Source organism: Pristiophorus japonicus, chromosome 9, assembly GCF_044704955.1.
Source record: "Pristiophorus japonicus isolate sPriJap1 chromosome 9, sPriJap1.hap1, whole genome shotgun sequence".
NCBI lineage: Eukaryota > Metazoa > Chordata > Chondrichthyes > Pristiophoridae > Pristiophorus > Pristiophorus japonicus.
In genome coordinates, this window is record NC_091985.1 from 37411013 (window position 1) to 37426560 (window position 15548).

The following is a 15548-nucleotide window of genomic DNA, read 5'->3' on the forward strand; positions in this document are numbered from 1 at the left end:
TGTTGATATTACTATCTATACTGATGGAATCGATGTACTTGAAAGGTTATCTGAAAATATTCATTCTCTACCTTTATAGCATGGTAAAGGAACACGCTATGCATGGCTTCACGGATTGCCTCCATTCCTCGAAATGAGAAGGACAAATTAGAAAGACCTCCACTTATTCTGGCTCCAGGTAGCTTTCCCTATTTAAAAAGAGGACAAAAGGTCAATGTAAAAATCAATGACTAACGTTAGTCTGTGAAGAGAAGTGATGAGATAGATTATAATGAAAAGACTGACACACTGAACACATTATTAGTGACTCATGAGGAATGCCAATGGACCGTTACTGTCTGGAAAAAGTTAAAAGTATAGATCAAGAAAGGCAAAATGATATGATGGAATAGATCGTGTATCAGGGATAGATCGATGCAATCCACTTGTTCAGACATTGGAAAGAATGGCGTGCACAGTTCATCAGTCTCTATAAGGGAAGAAAGGTGAAAGAGAGAACAATGGATTTAAGTCTGAAATGGGATAATTAGATGAATCAAAATGGTTACTTGGTACATCTCACACACACTGAAAACAGGCACAAAGTTATCTAAGCAAAGCCAATGTTGCAAGCACATACTGAAATAGATAATTCTTGGCACTATCAGGTTTTACAGATCCATAAAAGACTGCGGTATTATTTGTGATGACTCACTTGGTTTTAACAAAGAGTGAAGGATGAAGTTTTCCTTTCATGACTTTGTTATGAGGTCAATGTTCAAACTTAATTTGCATCAATGGAATAATACCAAACATTATTCCTGTCAGTAAGATATTAAAGTATTATCGTTGTCAATAAAAGATAGAGCACGGTCAGTATGAGCAGTAGAAAGTAAAGTCAGCACCTACTTTGTACTTTTGACAAAATAACAAATTGTTTGTAACTTGGAAAATCCAAGTAGAAAATCAGTCTTTAGCTTTGGTCAGTTCCTGTACAATTGTCTCTGCTTCGCCATTTCTTCTGCACCAGGCACCTTTCAGAGCTCAACTCTTGGATCTCTAGCATAACAAACATCTAAGGTATGTACTGATGCTTTTCTCCCTGCCTTTGAGGAAGGGTTTGGCCTCCACTCAAATTTCCCAAAGCAAAACCAACAGCTCTCCGAGGAGAAAGTCACCAGCACAAACTGGTCTTGCAGCAATCCATGGCACAGGCACTGGGAGCTTCAATAGACTGCGCTCTCACACTAAATAAATAAAGTTATCATCCTCGATTCCTCTGAAGCCATTGATGAACGATGTCACAAGAACTTAACGTGGATCATTTCAAGCACTTTTACTTTTCTGTGAATAAAAATCCAGTATTGTAAAACCTACATTATACTAACCTCTATGTGTCACCCTCCACTTATGTCATCTCACAATTACCATTCTTTGGGCATACAGAGATTGGCACTGGGAATATGGAGACCGTATGAACAAGGTGATGACATTAGTTCAAAGCTCTGTTTCAATCCAGCATTTTAATTGGCCAGCTTTTCATTCTATTAATGCTACCAGAGCACAGTGCCAGATAGGCAAAATTGGTGCAGTGTGTTTAGTGGGGAAGGACACTGCTCTATTTTGCAACTTGCAGGCATGCTGGAAGCCAAGATCCAACACGAGGGAATCCTGGTGAGATGAGGACCTCGGGCCGATCTTGCGGCGAGATATTTAAAAGGATCACAGATGTAAAGAAAAATGTTTTAGGCATTTTCTGGGCCTTTCGTTCTTTGTTTTTTTTTCTGCTGACACTTAAGGCTTTCATGAGCCCTTGTGCTAGTGGTCAGCAATTATTTTTTGACCACAACAAAATATGGGCACGAGACAATGTGATGCTTTTTGCCAAAGCGACTTGGACATGCAGGTCTATGTTTCTCGATGGGTGACCTTTAATGTTAAGTGAACTAAAGATACGTAGCAATCTCATGGCTTTGGCACCTACAGGAGCCTTGCTCATCATAAAGATTATGGTTGTATCGCTTTCTCACTGTTGCAAACACGTAATCATTGCCTGGGGAATTAATCAAATCAACTTTCTCCCAATAGGGGTCTGACTTCAAATGATAAATATGAACAGAAGCTGGCTGTCATTTGAAACTAACACCTATATTCCAGACAGGTCCTGTGTATTTGCTTACCGTTTAATCAAGACCAAAGGAAACTGGAACAGAGCTAGCAGCTAAAAGAGGCCAGTTTAAATGTGTCACTAATATGTAGCACTTCCAGAGAGAATAGTGTGTAAGTTCACTCAAAACACACACAAACTCTCTCACAAAAGGCAAAATAAGCTGCTCCCGGACAACTGTTAACAGAAACGAGTTTAAATTGACTAACTTTAGCTCAGTTGAAATATCACACAAAATCTTTTAAAGGGCAATTTTAAATATTGGGCAGCCATTTGGTGGAATACATTGGTTGACTGCCCAATCCCTTCAGCGGGAGGCCTCATTAACATGCTACCGGTGAGCTACACTTACCAAATGGGCATCTTGCTGCAGCTTCCCAGGTCTGAACTGGCCTGGAGGTGACCCAGCCAGTGGGAAGGTAGATCGGGAGGGGGACGATTGTGGAGGGCTGGGGAAGTCCAAGATGGAAGAAGCCCATGTTACTTTACTGTAGCCCACGGGAGCACTCCAGTTCCTTTTGTCCCCACAAAAACAATTTTTCACTTAGCTTTTCATGGCCTCTTCCTCTGGACTGCCAGTTGTTATTGAATGGAGCGTCCACAGTGCACGTTCCACTCATAAGGCCCTCCGAATTTCAGCAGGATCCTATGTTCGTCATGAGGCCTCGATTTGCACAGATTGCTTCACCTGCCTGATTCAGACCACGCAGTAATCGGCAAGGTCCCCGCAGGCCGCTCACAAGCTTTTACATCGGAAAAATTGCGTATGCGCAGAAACTTAAAGGGACCGCGCATTGAAACCGGCTGCGCAGAACAAAGCGCAGCTTACAGGGAACACTGGTGCCTGGGCCACCTAGCAGAAGGCTGCAGTTAAAATTAACAGCACAGTGGGAACAGAGCGGTAAGTCAACCACCTGGATTTTAACTCCGCTGCTGCTCATTTTCGCTGGGTGGAGGGATGTTAAAATCGCCCCTATAATGTTCAGATTTTATAAATCAGAAACAGGACAGATCTCACCTCATTCACAATCATTATGCAATGTAAAATATTAAGTTACATTTTTTACTTTTTAAATCATCAGGGGCCCGAACTTAGTCAGAGTTCCGGCTACAGCCACTTAAAAAATTTATTTTTTCCAAATTCTTCACGTACCACCCATGTCTGGCCTGGCATTAGATTCCTCTGTGAAGTACTGTTGGCACAACTTCCTGCCGCCCGCCCATGCCAGAGCCTCAAAAACAGGGATTTTCCTTGTGCACGATCCTCTAAGATAGTGCTCCCGCTCGCCCGAAGGACTGCTGGCAAAAAGGTGATCTGAGCGGGCTGTGAATCAGGCGGCACGGAGAATCGCTCAGAGTGCTGCAGTGCTGCACATCCCGGGTAACGTCCATAGGCTGCACCATTATCAAAGGCTCAGAAATTGTTATCTGATCGACCTTAACCTGCACAGAATGAGTTCAGACATGTAAATGAAAAGTACTCCATTGAAGGGAAGGTGTGGTAGAGGAAGCGGCAGTGAGTTCCAAAAGATGGCGAAGGCTCAATCGAGATGCCCTAAAAGAGTTTTTAGACCATTGCAGGCAGAACAGAGTTATTGACAGAATGTGAGTGCACAAATGGTATGAGCTTGTCAGAATAAATAGGCGAAAATGAGAACATGTAATGTTCTGGCAGGTCGCAGCATGTGATAGTGAGAAGTATAGAAGATGGAAAAAGATATATAATGGACTGCAAAGTCACTGAGGAACATGTCATATCAGAGGTGGGACTCCACGATGGTGGACCCAAGAAAAAGTGGACTGAAGTGAAAGCCTTAATGTGTGCCCTGCAAGTAGTGCAACTGTCTCTCATTTAATGGCAGCCTTCCTGCATTGGTTACCCTTACTTGTCGTATGACAGGATCCATTAAACAGTCACATCATGTGTGGAGGGCAAGATATTCCTCACACAGCAGTACACCGGAAGGAGATTTGTCTTTTTCTCAGAACGCACCCCAGGTAATGTAAAAATGAGACACTGACCAAGAGTGGGTGAACAATGTGACTGTACTGAATAGTGCAGCATGCCAAAGTGACAGAATATGCAAACAATTGAATCCAACATATGTACAGTTGTTCAGAGACCAGTCAAGTGACATTGACAACAACCCATGTGAAACAACAGCCATAACTTGAGGAGTAAAGAACATATCCACCACCAACACCCAACCCTCTACACCCACTACCACCACCTCTCTTCCCCTCCTCAACCTGAGGCCCATCGTCCTCTTCATGGGTCCGCCTTCACCACGGCGAGCTGCACCCCTGCCCCTCACCGCCTCTGCTCCATCACGTTGTGCATGAGGGCAGCCGGAGCGCTGCTGACGTGTTCGTCTTGGAGAGAAGGTAGGGGGCGTGATTGAAAGTGGCGGCATCTCCGGCTCCTCAGTATCTGTCGGCCTCGATGGTGTGGGCTCGGGGGGGGGGGGGGCGGGGGGTTGCATGACATAGCCAGAAGCCATCGCTTGCCTCATCAGAGTCGGTGTTGTGCTCCACTGCACTAATGAGCCTCTCCATACTGGCAGTATGCTGCTGAGCAAATGTGGCGATGCTGGCAGCTATCCCAGTCATGGTCTGCAGCACATCGCGATCTTGTTCGACGCTCATCCTCGACAGCTGGACCATTTCTTGAATTGCTGCGAGCCGTCCTCCATCCTCATCCTGGGTGCTTGTGGCCGAGTGGATTTTCCAGCACGGCCTCTGCGTCTCCTAGCATTTGTTCCTGCTTCGTCTAACTCGAATCCTAAGAAGTAGGAGCCCGACACCGATGTTAGCCGGACAGGTGGCACACGTGTCAGGAGGCTGGAGTCCTCCTCTTTCACCTCCTCGACCTCAAACGGCACGAAGACTCTCCCTGCTGGTCTTCGTGACGCTGGGTGGTGGAGGTGGGTGCAGTGGATATGGGTGATCTGGGAGGGGGGTGGAGGAAGGAGCTGGTGTGTTGGGCTGGTGACAACGTCGGGGTGGGAGACCTTGGTGTCACACTCGGCCTTTATGTGCCAGAGGTGGATGGGGTGCATTGCTCGGTGTTGTCCGAATCAACATCTGCAAATAGGACAACATTTCAGTGTATAGCTGGGGAGTGGGGTTGGTCAAGCTGACATGTGAGCCGTAACGTTTCACATTCTTATTTCAAGAACTTCCATTGCTACGTGAGCATATCATTAATGGCCAACACAGTGCGTTAAAAGGCATTTTACTTAACATTGCATGACCTTTCATGATGAGTGCGATGCAGACCGGAGTTTAGTAAAAGTTTACCATGCCCTAGCATGGGATCTGCATCACCCTTTGTGGTGGCACGGAGGTGGTCACCCATCAATGCCAAGGCACATTCTTCTAGGCTGTTCAACTCAATGACATCTGCTGGGCCCCCTCCCGTGGCACTCAGGCTTGCTGCCTTGGATGTTCTTTTCTTCTGCAGAAAGAAACTTTGCAGCCTTTGCCCCTTTTGCTCATGCAGCACGCACACACACACACAACTGGCACAGAACTTTTTGGAGTTGCACGGGAATGGTCCAATAAATGTTTAATCACTCTCGCTGATGCCACCACATCGTTCCATCGTTTCAGACACTGGTCTCCATCCCACGCAATGCTGCCCACTGAGGACACGGCCTCACCAATCTCCCTCCAAATGTGTCTATATTGGGAAGGTGGAGGCTTGTCACGACCATCCCAGGGTGAGGTCTTTATACCAATGCTCCACCTCAGATACAAGCTCCTCCAGCTCGTCATCATTAAACCAGTGAGCTCTCGGCTTGGCTCCATCCGACTTCTTGGAAGCTTTTTTTGCACTCATCACTTTCCTTGATGGGTGGCTGATGATGAATTTGTATCTCTCTCTCGCCAACCAAAACTGACCCCTCTCCAACTGGCAGTGCAAGTGAGTGCAGAGCTTTTATGGGTATGTGCAGCTGTGTCATCAGCCCCAATCACAGCAAAAGTGATGTAATCGCCCAGAGGAAACTACAAAAAAAAAGTCTTGCGCATGCGCGGTGCACGGCCTCCGATGTTTGCCGAGTTGAGAGGCCTGCGCCGAGCGGCCAGTGCAGCCACCACCCGCTCACGCCTACCGACTCCTGCTGCCGACACAACCGTGGCGAAACTCGCTCCTGACTGGCCCCAGGCGGGCAGCAAAAAGGTACGTTCCGCCCGGGCCTTAGCTTTAACCACGTCCGGGCCCTCGGTTTCTCTCCTGAATCTCGCGAATGCTGAAAGTGCCGCTATAGCTTCAGTAATTTCTATTTCCATTTGCTTCAAAACTTGTCAGGGTGCATTGTCCGGAACAGATGCTTTTATCTACTTTAAGAGCAACTTCTCTTTTAATAATTATTTTCATCGTTATTCACATACTGACTTTCCAAGAAATCTGATTTCCATCCTCTTCCGCTGTAAAGACAGAGGTAAAGTAACTATTTAGCTGTTCCATTTCCTTATGGCCCAATTTCAGCTCCTCGCTGTCGTTTTTAAGTGGATCAGTGCTTTGATACATGCACTTACCTTTATAATTGAAGTGGACTTGATAAAGTTCTCAGCATACAGACCATGCTCTTCCATTCCAGTTCCAATAGTCAGTATATTTGGATCAAATATTATATCATTAGGTTTAAATTTGACTTTGTTCACAAGCAGGTTATAGGCTCTGGTGCACACTTCCACTTTATCTTCAGTCTCCGATGCCTAAACAAAACACAAATTCCAGTACTATGCCTAAACTTCAGCACTTTGTCTAATCTGTAAAAACTCTATTGTTAAATACCATATATTAACTTGCAATAATTTCTTTACCACACTGAAATTCTGACTGTAGCCTTCAAGTTATGACTTTGGAAATTGCAAATCTTTTTATTTCAAAAAAATGTGGCAGCATCAAGATGCCAACTCGCATTTCATATCTGACACAGTTATTGTTCAAAATTACCAACAGCTGCCTCACCAATTCAGTCACCTCAATGCAATATGATGGGGCACTTTCCCTGAACAGAAAAAAAATAGAAAAATTAGTAGCAATTTTTTTTTAAAAACTAGATGGTCAGAATAATGAGAGATATTTATGGTGCTCACTTGTTAACTTTTGCTTTGAGAGGCAACAAACCTTTTTAAAAATCATATTAAACAGTTAGCTATTAAGGAAAAGCTAGATAAGTCCATGAGGGAGAAAGGAATAGAAGGATATGTTGATTGGGTGAGATGGAGTAAGGTGGGAGGAGGCTCGTGTGGAGCATCAACACCAGGCCTGTTTCTGTGCTGTAAATTCTATATAATTCTATCACAGTTGCCAATAGCGGTAAAGGGCTGCAGCTGAAGTTGGGGATAAATCCCAAAGAGCCACAATTGAATACTAGCTTTGATGCTATATGCCCTGTTACAGCTAGCCACAATATTCCAATTGATGACCAACATTCTGAAGTAAACGACCCATGGCACTAAATTTTCTGAGACCCTACATCACCTTTGCATGCAGATGACGGAAAATCAAGGGCAGTAAACTCACGATCTTTTAAGAAACTGCTCGCTACATACGAGCTCCCAACCACCCTCCCGGACCTCTGGTTTTCAAACAATTTACCCATAGTAAATACATTACAACAGTGACTACACTTTAAAATGTATTTAATTAGCGGTAAAGCGTTTTGAGACTACGGAGACATCCCGTAGTCGTGAAAGGCGCTATATAAATCCAAGTCTTTCTTTCTATGGTGTCTAAAATTTAGTAACCAGTCAGTTTGGTGCAGTAATGAGATTTTGCCACTAGATGTCATCGGCTTATTTAGTATAACTTCATAACCGAACAACAAAGGATTTCACTGACATCAGGGGCAGAACATCATTTCCGCACAAATTGTTTCTCTATTTTGACTCCGTGAATCCCGTATTGAGCTACTGAAAATTAGAAATGGGATTCTGAACAGACTCCTTTTGAAACCATAAAGTAGGATTGATAAATTGATGGTGCCATGAAGTAGTTCATTACCATCATCTTCATAGGCAGTCCATTGGAGTCAAGGATGACTTGCTTCCACTCTAAAAGTGAGTTTTCAGGTGGCTGGACAGTCCAATGCGGGAATTACAGTCTCTGTCACAGGTGGGACAGACAGTGGTTGAAGGAAAGGGTGGGAAGTCTGGTTTGCCGCACGCTCCTTCCGCTGTCTGTGCCTCATTTCTGCTTGCTCTCGGCGAAGAGACACGAGGTGCTCAGCACCCTCTCAGATGCACTTCCTCCATTTTGGGCGGTCTTGGGCCAGGGATTACCAGATGCCGGTGGGGTTGTTGCACTTTATCAAGGCGGCTTTGAGGGTTTTCTTAAAATGTTTCCTCTGCCCACCTGGGGCTCGCTTGTCGTATAGGAGTTCTAAATAGAGCGCTTGCTTAGGGAGTCTCGTGTTAGGCATGCGGATGATGTGGCCTGCCCAACGGAGCTGGTCGAGCGTGGTCAGTGTTTCAATGCTGGGAATGTTGAGCGAGAACACTGACATTGTGGATTTGCAGGGTCTTGCAGAGGCAGTGTTGGTGGTACCTCTCCAGCGCGGAGATATCTGCTGTATATGGTCCATGTCTCTGAGCCATATAGGAAAGCTTATGGTCTACTGCCTTGTACAGCATAAAGTTGGTGCCAGATTTGAGGTCCTCACGACCTCTTGAGAAGCTAAAATGGTGTAGTTCATTATAAATTAATAACATTAAGTTAGATGTAAGGATTGTTGGAGAATGCAGCAAGGAAACAATCTGTTGCTATTAAATCTAACTCGCTTACCTGCCCTTTCTCATCAAATGCCATGATTACAACAGCAGCCCCGAAGCGTTTAATGATGCGCGCCTTCTCCAGAAAGTCTTCCTCACCTTCCTTCAAGCTGATGCTATTCACAACACACTTGCCCTGGCAACATCTCAACCCCGCTTCAATCACAGTGAAATTGGATGAATCTATACATACTGGGACCTTCAACAGAAGAACAAGCAAGTACGTAATGTTAACCTAAGTTGCTTGATTTAACAGCATGGTGAATTAACATTTATTAACATTGTTCAGTAAAGATACTAGTCAACCACTTGCCTTTCTTTCATTATGTTCCTGCTACAATGGATCTCTAAAGTGTACATTACCCTTCACTAACCTTGGCAATATCTGGTTCTGTTGATACGAGGTTACAAAATCTGGTCATAGCACTCTTGCCATCTAACATTCCATCATCCATGTTGATGTCCAGGATTTGCGCTCCCATTTTTACTTGGGTTTTTGCTATGCTCAAGGCTTCCTACAATTAGGATCCAATGACAGTGAAAATGCTATTAATTAATCTTTATCATCATGCAGAAATTAACATTGTCAACCCATAAGCCCACTTTCAATAAACTAGGAACTGCTGATGATTTAGCTGTGTGAAAAGCAGCAGATTTTCTTTCTAAGTACCACACATTTACTACATTGAGTTTTTAAAAACATATATATTATTTTCCTCTTAATGAGGTCGATAATTCAGAAAAATGCAGTCAATGAAAATATAATCTTCAGGAGCATTCACAGTGCTACTTTTGCTCGATTTAATGTAATTTTAAGAGCACAATGCCATGAAAGCAGCAGCATAACTCTCAAATCATCTCCAGTAAATGAGCACTAAAGTCAAATAGTGTAAGATGTGCTCCAGGGGGTTGTCCACTAGACTACCAGAGGTATATCGATGTAATAGCTCCCCCATCTACAGCATCTGGGATATACAGATATAACAATTCATACCCCAGCCCAAAGTGGGACTTACACACAAACTTCCTGGCTCTTGGCATAAAGATGTTGATTTCCAAGCATTTAACTTTTCCTAGTTTTTGAGGCATTATGGATTTAGAGAAACTGAACAAGTGTTTAAAAAAAACCTCAACATTCACTGTAATGAGAGATAAAACTGCACTTTACCTCATAATTACCTGCCATAATGAGTTTTCCAAACATTCTGGATCCTGCCACATTACAACGTTCTCCAATATTGACAAAGTTGGTGTACGGGCCAATTCTGAAAGGTTCAAGACCTAAGTAAAACACAAAAGTAATAATTGCTATGGCTATTTGTCATGCGGTAGAACGTAAACCAAATGCACATCGGAAGAAAGCACTTTCTTCATTACTGCTAAATGTGTGATCAATGTGGGTTATATTGGCTCAGGTGGTAGCATTCCCCCATTTAGGTATGGAGATTGCAGGTTTAAGCCCCATATTATGACTTCAGCACATAATCAAGGCTGACATTCCAGCATAGAGAGAGTGCTGCATTATCAGAGGTGCTGTCTGCCTGTTCATCTAATTGAAGATCCCATGCAGTATTCGAATGAGCAGAGGCTTCTTCCATTTTCTTCAACCAATAGCACCAAAATAGAAACACATTAACAGGTCATTCGTCTCATTATTATTTGTGAAATGTGGAATGATGTTGATGCAGAATCTATGCCATATTTACCTGCATCATATCTATGAGAGATTTCAATGTTACAAGTCACTGTAAAAGTGCAGATATTATTTTTGAAAGTATTAACTACTTCTTTGGGGAAATTAGCAATAGTATGAACAACAATTCTAAGCTAATCATTCTTGTGGTTGATTACAAACAATGCATGGATTTCTTATTCATAAATATAGATTGCCAAGGGTAGATTTTACTTCCACGTCATCTCTTCATAATCTTCGGTGGGGAGAGATGAAGAGACAAAGACACAAGGCTGCCCCTTTTCCAGAGGTTTCTCATTAAGGACCAAGTTCAGAAGGCAACTTTTCCAAAAGGTCTCCATGCATCTTCTGGTAGACAGTTACATAGGCAGTCCCTCGAAATCGAGGAAGACTTGCTTCCACTCTAAAAGTGAATTCTCAGGTGACTGTATAGTCCAATACAGGAATTACAGTCTCTGTCTCAGGTGGGACGGACAGTGGTTGAAGGAAGGGATGGGTGGGGAGTCTGGTTGCAGATGACACTAAGATTAGTGGGAAAGCGGGTTGTGTAGAGGACTCAGAGAGGCTGCAAGGAGATTTGGATAGGTTAAGGGAATGGGCTAAGGTTTGGCAGATGGAATACAATGTCGGAAATGTGAGGTCATCAACCTTGGGGAAAAAAAAACAGTAAAAGGGAATATTATTTGAATGGGGAGAAATTACAACATGCTGAGGTGCAGAGGGACCTGGGGGTCTTTGTGCATGAATCCCAAAAGGTTAGTTTGCAGGTACAGCAGGTAATCAGGAAGGCGAATGGAATATTGGCCTTCATTGCGAGAGGGATGGAGTACAAAAGCAGGGAGGTCCTACTGCAACTGTATAGGGTATTGGTAAGGCCGCGCCTGGAGTACTGCGTGCAGTTTTGGTCACCTTACTTAAGGAAGGATATACTAGCTTTGGAAGGGGTACAGAGACGATTCACTCGGCTGATTCCGAAGATGAGGGGGTTACCTTATGATGATAGATTGAGTAGACTGGGTCTTTACTCGTTGGAGTTCAGAAGGATGAGAGGTGATCTTATAGAAACATTTAAAATCATGAAAGGGATAGACAAGATAGAGGCAGAGAGTTTGTTTCCACTGGTCGGGGCGACTAGAACTAGGGGGCACAGCCTCAAAATACGGAGGAGCCAATTTAAAACCGAGTTGAGAAGGAATTTCTTCTCCCAGAGGGTTGTGAATCTGTGGAATTATCTGCCCAAGGAAGCAGTTGAGGCTAGCTCATTGAATGTGTTCAAGTCACAGATAGATAGATTTTTAACCAATAAGGAAATTAAGGGTTATGGGGAGAGGGCGGGTAAGTGGAGCCGAGTCCACGGCCAGATCAGCCATGATCTTATTGAATGGCGGAGCAGGCTTGAGGGGCTAGATGGCCTACTCCTGTTCCTAATTCTTATGTTCTTATGTTTGCCGCACGCTCCTTCCGCTGTCTGCGCTTGATTTCCGACTCGAGATGCTCAACCCCCTCCCGGATGCTCTTCCTTCACTTAGGGCGGTCTTGGGCCAGGTGCCAGTGGGGATGTTGCACTTTATCACGGAGGCTTTGAGGGGGTCCTTGAAATGTTTCCTCTGCCCATCTGGGGCTCACTTGCCGTGTACGAGTTCCGAGTAGAGCGTTGCTTTGGGAGTCTCGTGATGGGCCTGCGGACGATGTGGCCCGCCCAACGGAGCTGGTCGAGTGTGATCAGTGCTTCGATGCTAGGTACGTTGGCCTGAGCGAGAACACGGACGTTGGTGCGTCTGTCCTCCCAGTAGATTTGCAGGATCTTGCGGAGGCAGCGCTGGTGGTACTTCTCCAGCGCTTTGAGGTGTCTACTGTATATGGTCCACGTCTCAGCCATATAGGAGGGTGGGTATCACTACTGCCCTGTAGACCTTAAGCTTGGTGCCAGATTTGAGGCCCTGGTCTTCAAACACTCTCTTCTTCAGGCGAGCGAAGGCTGCGCTGGCACAATGGAGGCGGTGCTGGACCTCGTCGTCGATGTCTGCCCTTGCTGATACTAGGCTCCCGAGGTATGGAAAATGATCCACATTGTCCAAGGCCGCGCCCTGGATTTTGATGACCGGGGGCAGTGCTGTGTGGCGAGGTCAGCTTGGTGGAGGACCTTTGCCTTACAGATGTTTAGTGTAAGGCCCATGCTTTCGTATGCCTCAGTGAAGATGTTGCTGCTGGCTTGGGGTTCGGCCTCTGAATGTGCGCAGACGCAAGCATCGTCCGCTTACTGTAGTTCAATGACAGAGGATGGGACGACCATAGATCTAGCTTGGAGACGATGAAGGTGGAACAGGTTCCCACTGGTTCTATAGTTTAGTTCCACTCCAGCGGGGAGTTACAAAGCACCATGAAGAGTAGTACATGGAGTGAGAAATCTGAAGCAAAAGAGAATTTTAAGTGTAAAACTCCCCCAATGGCTTAGTGAGTAGTCAGGCTATACAAAGCAGAAGGGCCCAGCTTCAATCCTCGTCGGGGATGATCTCAACAGGATGGTAGCAGGGACACTACAAACACCCTCAGCTCTCCTGGGTTAAGGAGGAGAAAAGTCAGACAGGATTACTGCTCCTGATTGCTTTGCTATCCAGTAATCCCTGCTGAAAATGTGCGTGCAGCAGGAGAGGACGGGATTGGGCTTGGCTGTGACGCCCTCGTTCCTCCACCACTGTGGAATGATCTTTCAACACTCTCAGTCAAGGCTCACATGTGGAAAATGGCAATTTGGTTGAAGTACCAGAAGTGCCCAGCACCCATGAACAGTACCCCAAAAGCAAGCAGAAAACTTCTTCAGGAAAATAATAAAACAAGCATATAAAAACATATGACATGAATACTTCCTTCAGGTTCGAGGTAGTTACAATTTTGTTTTAACCATTACTAGTTTAACTATTAAATCACAATTTCCTTTTAATTGATTGTTTACCAGAAAAATTTGTGTTGAGCTTTTATTAATTGTACTATTGGAAAAGTGTAAAGTCATGGGGCTAAACTTTCCTATCATTTTCGGCGGGCTCTCGGCGATACAGCTTTTTCGGCCGGCAAAAGTTTCCCCATTATTTTTTTAGTGGTATTGCCCAAATCGGAAAACGCCCGCCGGGACCAAACCGCCAATGTGCACCGCCGAGAAAATGGCCAGGGCATAAGTTTGGCCTCAACGGAAGCCCGTCCAGATCTCTGAGGGAACCGCCCTGTAAAAGCTGCTTAAACAAGGCAGGTGGTGAGTTAAAGGTTCTGTATTTTTCTCTTAATTTTAACATGCCGATTATGTATAAAGGTGCCTTAGGAATGTTTTCTAACTTTTTTTTTTGTGAAATTTAAAAAAAAGTTTTTCCCCCTCCTTAGGCCCAACCGCAGCCTCGGACTAAATTTTTTAAAAAACGGCTGTTTTACTTAGTTTCCCCTTAACTGCCGAGAATAATGGTGGAAGGCCCATTTTCTCGCCGGTGATAAGTTTTAATTATTTTTAACATAAGTGTAAATTTTCGCCAGCGTTACTTACTAAATGTTAGCGTTTTTTTGGGGCGGGCAATCGGGCGTTGAGGGGCTCTCAGGAAAGACTAGCCCATGAGATTAAGTGGAAGAAGCAGAATCTGGATTATGTGTGAAATGGCAATGTGTTCAAGGAGACAGAGTAGGATAGGTTATTAAAATTATCAATTCAGTGATTGTCTGCAGTGAAGAAAGACAGACTTGCATTTCTATAGCGCCTTTCACGATCACCGGACGTCCCAAAGCGCTTTACAGCCAATGAAGTACTTTGGAAGTGTAGTTACTGTTGTAATGTGGGAAACACGAGCCAATTTGCACACAGCAAGCTCCGACAAACAGCAGTGTGATAATGACCAGATAATAGATGATTGCTGATTGAGGATAAATATTGGTCAGGACACCAGGGATAACTCCCCTGCTCTTCTTCGAAATAGTGCCATGGGATCTTTTATTTCCAGCTGAGAGGGTAGACGGGTACTCGGTTTAATGTCTCATCCAAAAGACGGCACCTCCCACAGTGCAGCACTCCCTCAGTACTGCACTGGAGTGTCAGCCTAGATTTTTGTGCTCAGGATTCTGGAGTGAGACTTGAACCCACAACCTTCTGACTCAGAGGCGAGAGTGCTACCCATTGAGCCACAGCTGACAATAGAGAAAGAAAATAAAATGTTGGGATGTATAGCCAAGACTGGGATGTAAGCCTTATAATCTGGCGTGAGGGCTACTGTTAACTTTTGATCTCCACATTACAGGAAAGATGTAGACTTACTGGATGGTATCCAGAGTGGGGATAATAGGGTCATTCCCAAACTTAGAGGGCTGAGTCAAAAAGATTGTCTACCCTGGGACTTTACTCACCGGAAAGGTGCAGAATGAGAGGGGTGGATGGGAAACTCGATAAATGCCTTTAAGATTTTCACTGGTAGGGAAATTTTAGATCGAAGACAGTTGTTCTGTCAGGCACAGGATTCAAGGATGAAGGAACACTGTTTAAAGTTAACGGTGCCAAAAGAAAATAGGAAATTTAGGAAGAGGATGATAGAAGTGTGGAACAGATTACCAACGGGGAAAGTATGACAGGGTTTACAAAAGGACTGAATCCGTTACTCTTAGGAAAGGGGACACAGACTTATCATAATAACTTGATAGGAGGTTTGGAAGAGTGGATGGACCAATGATCTTCACATTGTTACTATTTAATGAAAAAAAAACTCCAACAATTTTCAATACATGATACAATTTCTCAGCCAATATTATGCATTAAACAGTACATTACCATTAAAACAATCTTACAAACACTTTTGTCTTAATTTAGTTTAATGTTCAGTTTGTCTTGTCCCTCATCATTTTCCTTGCAATGTTTTTCAATTTGATGTTTATGAATGCAAATAAGTCCATTTCGAAGAG

At 44.3% G+C, this 15548-nt stretch overlaps 1 protein-coding gene across 5 annotated transcripts in view; it reads right to left on the reverse strand.

Annotated features, from left to right (window-relative positions):
- mtr (5-methyltetrahydrofolate-homocysteine methyltransferase) overlaps positions 1-15548 on the reverse strand; it is a 119578-nt gene that overhangs the window by 48070 nt on the left and 55960 nt on the right. For 3 of the 5 annotated variants that reach the window (XM_070889287.1, XM_070889292.1, XM_070889290.1), the window contains 5 exons: positions 10098-10210; positions 9304-9444; positions 8943-9128; positions 6689-6868; positions 72-188 (listed from right to left, as the gene is read on the reverse strand). In XM_070889287.1, coding sequence (XP_070745388.1) covers positions 72-188; positions 6689-6868; positions 8943-9128; positions 9304-9444; positions 10098-10210 — 737 coding nt within the window. The remainder of the gene's footprint in view (positions 1-71; positions 189-6688; positions 6869-8942; positions 9129-9303; positions 9445-10097; positions 10211-15548) is intronic. The other 2 variants (XM_070889291.1, XM_070889288.1) reach the window with 2 other exon arrangements.